This window comes from Drosophila guanche, unplaced genomic scaffold, assembly GCF_900245975.1.
Source record: "Drosophila guanche unplaced genomic scaffold, DGUA_6, whole genome shotgun sequence".
NCBI lineage: Eukaryota > Metazoa > Arthropoda > Insecta > Diptera > Drosophilidae > Drosophila > Drosophila guanche.
Window position 1 is genome coordinate 6235258 of NW_022995750.1, and position 6524 is coordinate 6241781.

General features: G+C 39.4%; 1 protein-coding gene across 5 annotated transcripts in view; it reads left to right on the forward strand.

Moving 5' to 3' along the window:
• The window catches only part of LOC117586505 (FERM, ARHGEF and pleckstrin domain-containing protein 2), a 36596-nt gene that overhangs the window by 13343 nt on the left and 16729 nt on the right, over nucleotides 1-6524 (forward strand). For 2 of the 5 annotated variants that reach the window (XM_034276628.1, XM_034276630.1), the window contains exons 3-10: nucleotides 2429-2661; nucleotides 2717-2938; nucleotides 3006-3249; nucleotides 3309-3469; nucleotides 3534-3608; nucleotides 5311-5417; nucleotides 5729-5844; nucleotides 5901-6171. In XM_034276628.1, coding sequence (XP_034132519.1) covers nucleotides 2429-2661; nucleotides 2717-2938; nucleotides 3006-3249; nucleotides 3309-3469; nucleotides 3534-3608; nucleotides 5311-5417; nucleotides 5729-5844; nucleotides 5901-6171 — 1429 coding nt within the window. Of the gene's footprint in view, nucleotides 1-2428; nucleotides 2662-2716; nucleotides 2939-3005; nucleotides 3250-3308; nucleotides 3470-3533; nucleotides 3609-5310; nucleotides 5418-5728; nucleotides 5845-5900; nucleotides 6172-6524 lie in introns of those variants that run through there. The other 3 variants (XM_034276631.1, XM_034276632.1, XM_034276629.1) reach the window with 2 other exon arrangements.

Genomic DNA, 6524 nt, shown 5'->3' on the forward strand with positions numbered 1-6524 from the left:
TTAAAAATGCCCCAGAATTGGCACAACAATTGTCGAAAATTCTGCAAATAACATTTTAGTTTTTCGAGCCTGTAAATTGCATTTGTGGCAAGCGCCAAGTGGCAAGTGCCATAAATTACATTAACAGGGTTAAAACAAAGTTTTTCGCCGGGGATTCTGTGAGGCCATTGGGGAGTTCGGTTCGGGTGTGCTTCGTCGACAGCTGAATGGGGAAAACTAAAATGAAAATTTAATTGTGGCTTCCATGACATGCCTTTTGCTGTCGGTTTTTGGGGTTTTCATTTTGTTGTTGGTTTTCGGCTTTAGAGTTTTGTGTCATAAAAGGGGAAGCTTAATGAACGTAATGCAATACAATATTTGCTTGATATTTGAGGTCTTTGCTGGAAAATAATATTTCGAATTGGTTGTGAATTGAGTTTATAATTGAATGTTATTAAACTATTGCTGATAAAGCTAAAAATGTACTAAAAATAAACTGATCCCAGTTGTTGTGAGGGATCTCTTCGCAATACTCAATCGAATATGAAATTATTTTAAATATTAAATAATAATAAATAATATTTGGGAACTTAGTAAAGAAGCAAATAGTAATAAAGACCGCACATTTCTCTCAATTTTTCATTTGTCATGAGGGGGGAAGCACGACCAATAACTTTATCTCTTCACAGCCACATATTTGCATTCAAATGAAGCAATTTATTAGCAATATTCATGATATTTATATTGGTGCAAATCCTACGAATGATATTTCTACTTCTCTACTCGAAACTCGAGGTCGCTTAAAATATTATTATCTATAATCCGAATTCCACTCACAACGAATGCATCAGTAATTTCTTTTGTTTTCCATCAGAGATTTTATTTTATTTGTACCTTTTTTTAAGCCGGTTTTTTGCATAACGCATAACGACAACGGAAACAGCCACATGTAAGCGTTCGCTTTATCTTTTTAGAGCTTTTACGAGTATCTTTATCTAATATGATGTCCTGCCATGCTATGCAGTGTCCTGCCCTGACCACGCCCAATTCCGTTTGGGTTCTATTCGTTCGATTTATGCGCATGAAAGCCGCAAAAGCATTTTGGTCCTTTGCCAACAAATTTGTTGTCCTTAATATCTGAGTTTACATTTCCATGTATATGTATGAGAGTCATAAAATATTCAAATAGAGCGAAAAAAGAGAGAGAGAGAGATGGTTTAATAACATTTTGGCACGCCTTGCAGAATATTTCACACTCTGATAGATTGTGTGTCCTGTGGTCTGAGGAGTGTGTGTGTGGAATGGGATTCAAACTGACAAAGCACTTTCCTTGATTGGCCAGGCCAACGCTAGACGGATTCCGTCTTTATTTGCCAAGTGTGGAAACATCTGTAGAGGAGATTGTTTCCCGATCCCAAATTAATATATTCCACGAGTCACGAAGCACACACATGGCTTGCCGTAAGAGGATTAGCAAATTGAAATTGGATTCCTAATAGGTGTTAAGCACAAGCTCCGAGGATTTGATGGCCCATTAGCTGGCTGTTTGACTTTATTAGAGGAAAGGTTTCAAGGAATATTTCTACAGAGGGTTTCGGCTGGGAGTGGTTCCAGAAAACGAATAAAGGGTGTGTTGTGACACTAGGGAGTGGCTCAACATGATGAACATCTCTTTTTGATATGCCATAATATCAATGTGTGCTTTTCTTATCGCTTTCTTCACTGCTCTCTTGGCAGCAATTGCAATTTTAGAAACACATAAATCATTCGCTAGAGTTTTCTTTAGTCTAGAAGCTGCATTATATGGCACATATTTTTATAAAATATGCAAAGTGCTCGCTCTCTCACTCATTATTTTACCCATTCACTCCTCGAACTTTGGCGAAAAGCGACGACCCAAATAATTTTTATATAACTTAATTGCGGCCCGAGACAAGCTGGCCCAGTTTATTTCTACTTGCTCGCAGAAGTGGCAAAGTGTGGCCGAAGCCTAGGCGTCAAACTCAATTGAAATTTATTCAAATGCAATCAGACGTTGCAACGCCCCCACAAAAAGCATTTGTCGTGTGGCATGTGGCGTCGTTGTGGTCGTCTGAGATGATCTGAAAACTGCATGCAAGATTAGATTTTAACGAGCTCAATGAGTGTGCACGAGAGTGAATTGTCCAAGAAGCTAGCTGGGAGCAACCACCCCGAACCCCCATGGCTTTTTTAAATTGGACATGCAATTTATTCTGTTGGCCTGGCACTTAATTGCAGACCTGACATTGAAAAGCGGTGTGGAAAGGACTTTGGAGATTAAATTGAAGGGGTTCCTTGGGACGGTTCCCAGGTGTTCCTTAAATGAAATGATCTCTTAGATAATATTCTAAACAGTTTCAGGTTAATTCAGACTATCCGTTTGCCTTGATTACAATAACTAAATCAAATTTCATCTCTTATTTTTTAGGCCAAAGCATTGGGTCGTGTGCTCTTCGAACAGGTTTGCCGTCAATTGAACCTACTCGAGGCGGACTATTTCGGATTGGAGTACCAGGAAATGTCCACACATACCAAATACTGGCTGGATCTGGAGAAGCCCATGAATCGCCAGGTGGGCCTCTCGCTCGTCGATCCCGTGCTGCGCTTCTGCATCAAGTTCTATACACCAGATCCGGCGCAACTAGAAGAGGAGTACACCAGGTATGTCCCACTGAAATCTCTAGAGAGAATGGAAGGCTAAATGTACTTCTTGCAGGTATCTCTTCTGCTTGCAAATCAAACGAGACTTGGCCACAGGAAGTCTGCAGTGCAACGATAATACGGCTGCCCTGATGGCCAGCTACATTGTTCAGGCCTCGTGCGGGGACTTTGTGCCCGAGGACTATCCCGATCATACGTATCTATCGTCGTATCGCTTTGTGCCCCATCAGGATGCCACCATGCAACGGAAGATAATGGAGAATCACAAGAAGCATGTGTAAGTGACTATCTATGCTAGAGCTGTCTAAACGATTCTAAAATATTTATTCTTTATGTATCCATAGCGGACAATCCCCAGCAGAAGCAGATCTTAATCTCCTAGAGACCGCACGACGCTGTGAGCTTTATGGCATGAAAATGCATCCGGGCAAGGATGTGGAGGGCGTGCCGCTCAATCTTGCGGTCGCCCATATGGGCATCACCGTCTTTCAGAACATAACGCGCATCAATACCTTCTCGTGGGCCAAGATACGCAAGATATCGTTCAAGCGAAAACGTTTTCTGGTTAAACTACATCCAGAGGGATATGTAAATACGAGTTTTGAAGATAGTTTAAGGCATCATATTGATTGTTGTCTATATTGCAGGGCTATTACAAAGACACTGTGGAATTCTTCTTCGAGGGTCGCAATGAGTGCAAAAACTTTTGGAAGAAATGCGTCGAGAATCATGGATTCTTTCGTTGTACCGCTGTGCAAAATACCCCCAGGCGAAAGACTCGTGTGCTCTCACGTGGCAGCTCTTTTCGGTAGGATTATCTATGGGAATACTTGTATTTATCACAACTAATCGCTTGACTATTGCCCTTACAGCTATAGCGGCAAGACGCAGAAACAGATTATCGAGTTTGTACGCGAAAATTATGTAAAGCGACAGAATTTCCAAAGGTAAGGAAAGCTTTTCGCATTTCCCTCTTTTCTTGTGAATCAAAACATATTCTGGCAAACAAGTATTTGTTTTTCTTTGACAAGTTTCCCTCCCTCATTTTTTAACTCTATCTATTTTGTTCGGTTGAGAAGGAATTTATGAAATTGTTGGCTTCTGCAGCTTTTACTCGTATATTCCTTAACAAAAAACCAATTCCAAATCATGGTCTAATAAAATATCAAATATTCTATCTATATCTATATATATTTATATATATTCTATAAGCAAATACAATATTCATCAGCCTACATTTGCCAATTCATCCAGACTTCGTTCTCATCCAAAAACTCGACTCGTTCGCTCGTTCGTTTGCATTGTTCGTTCGATCGCTCGCTCGATCATTCGATCGATGGCTCGCTCGTTCGTTCATTCGTTCGTTCGTTTGTTTGTTGTTTCTTTACACTTGTTTACAACATTTGTATATTCTTTTTTTCGTTTGTTGTTAATTCCAAAATCAATATATTATGTTTTCCGTAAAACCTACAAAAGAAAAACCCACCCCCACAATAAAAAAATACACCACAAGAAACTCTATAACCTGGTCGAAATGTTGGTGGCGCGCTTTAGAAAAGAGAAGAGGATCTAAAAAACCAATTGGTACAATAGCACAAAAACAAACTAAACACAAAACCTTTGCATAAAACCAGTAAAGAAAAAACAAACCCCTAAGAAAACCCCCCCAAAAAAAATATACCAAAATTTAGTCGATATGTACAGCAGAGCAATGACGAGCATTTCAATTACAATCATCCTTGATTTCCAATTTAATTTTCCAATGTATTTTCCATTTATAATTTATCTCACTAACAGATTTGTGTGTTTATGGGTGTGTGTGCATTTGTTTGAACAAAATTAACTAGAGACAATCATTATAAACTATACTAAATTGGCCCTAATATATATGTACATATGTGTATTATGTAAAGTACTAGTTTGTATATCATTCATCTCTGACAATTTCATGGAATAAGCCTAACAAATCATCGCTAATCATTGTGGTTCTCATCTTTGGTTTGCCCTGCACTCAAAAACACTTAATATGAAGCCGCTTTTATCGTTTTGTTTAGACTGTACCTACAAGCATAAAGTAGTTCATAAGATTCCTTCTACCCCACCCAACCATCTCTCCCACTAAATGTGTAGTTTATTAGTCGTGTGCGATCCCTTAGAGCTTAGAACCTTTTAAATCGGATAATGTTTGGTATACTCGATAACTATAATATTAAATAGGAGTAATCCTAGCCTTTGAGTCCTGCGACTTTCTTCAAGGAACCCCACCCTAGTAGTTGCCTATGATAATGGATATTTGTGTTGTGTTTTTTATTCCAAATTCTGTTTTCTAGTTGTTTACTCTAACCCCCTTAACATTTGAAACTCTCCTCAGTTTTGTTGTGTCTTGAGTTTGTTATACTTTTAACTGACGCCCCTCAAAGCTCTCAAACTGAAAAACTTTCTAACTAAAAACTTACAACTAAAAACTGTGCTAAACAAACTAAATATCTCCAAGAACTAAATCCCCTAAATGAAAAACTTTAACTAAAGCTAAACCCTAAAAAACCCTAAAGAAAAACAAAAATAAACACAAAGAAAAAACAAAAACAAAAACTGAGCATGTGAAAATATATAAAGCGTGGTATCCTCTTGTCTTTTCTTTTGCTGCAGGTCTCAGTCATTCCGGCAAGGGCCACTGAATGCTAGTAGCCGAAGTCAATCGCATACGTATGTGAATTCCAGCATTTCAGCCAATCCCCTACTCCCAATTGACACTGGTTTGTATTTATTTCGTTACAACATGCGTTCTCAACTATTCAAGTATTCAATGTATTCGATTTTCTTTATTTTGATTTCTGATTTGATTATTTCGATATTTAAGTTCCATTTTGAGTTACATATGTATGTATATGCCTTTCGGTTATTGCGCCTTAGCTGATGAAAGAATGTGCGGGCACACACATGCCTGTGCCTTCTAGTCTTGTGTGCGTTTGTGCAGTCGAGTCGAGTTCTACTTCTTCTAGTCTTCTATATGCCATATCCTGTATGATTTGTAATGATTTTCGATTTTCATTTGGGATCTGTACAGCGACATGGGACTATCGCAATCAATGCAGCGACTCGATGACCCCTTCTCTGACGAAGAAGGCAGCGGATACCTTGGATCGCCGACGCGACAATCCTATCGACCACATGCGTTCTCAAGTTAGTCTTCCAACACACATGTATTTAGTTCTGTATCTAAAGATTGGTTTTTCCAGGTCACAGCAGCCCAGGTGGAGATCTATCAGACGAAGAACTATGCAGCGGAATCGCCAACCTCGCAGGAGGAAACGGCGGCATGCTCAGCGGCGGAACGTCAACACCACTCGGCAGTGGCTATGGACCAAATGAATTCGAACCGCTCGCTTTCGCCACAGGGTCCGCAATCGTGGACTTCGCCCAGTCACAGCAGCAGCCACCACCAGCCGCAGCCACCGCCACGCAACGCTCCCGATCAGGCTCGTGCGCATCCAGGCGATCACAATTTAGGTGAGTGTTGTCATAGCACAAGAGTGCCTCCACCTCAACCACCATTTGAGTTTGTTAATTATATTTTCATATGATTTAAGCTATTCCTAGTGATAATTTTGTTAATGTTCAATGATTTGTAAGCCATTTAAGCCTCTGTACCTATCGTCGACAATATGATTTATTTCCCAACAAAGGATAGTGGGATCATATTTAGTTTAGCTATTTAAATGATATTTATGATTTAAGAAATTCTTAGATTTAATTTAGTTATAGTTGTATAATTTAAATCCCACAACAAAGTGGAAGGGTACCCACTGGTACTTCCTAGTCTTTAGTTACAGACCTTGCATGATGTTTTCCTTTCAAAGGGG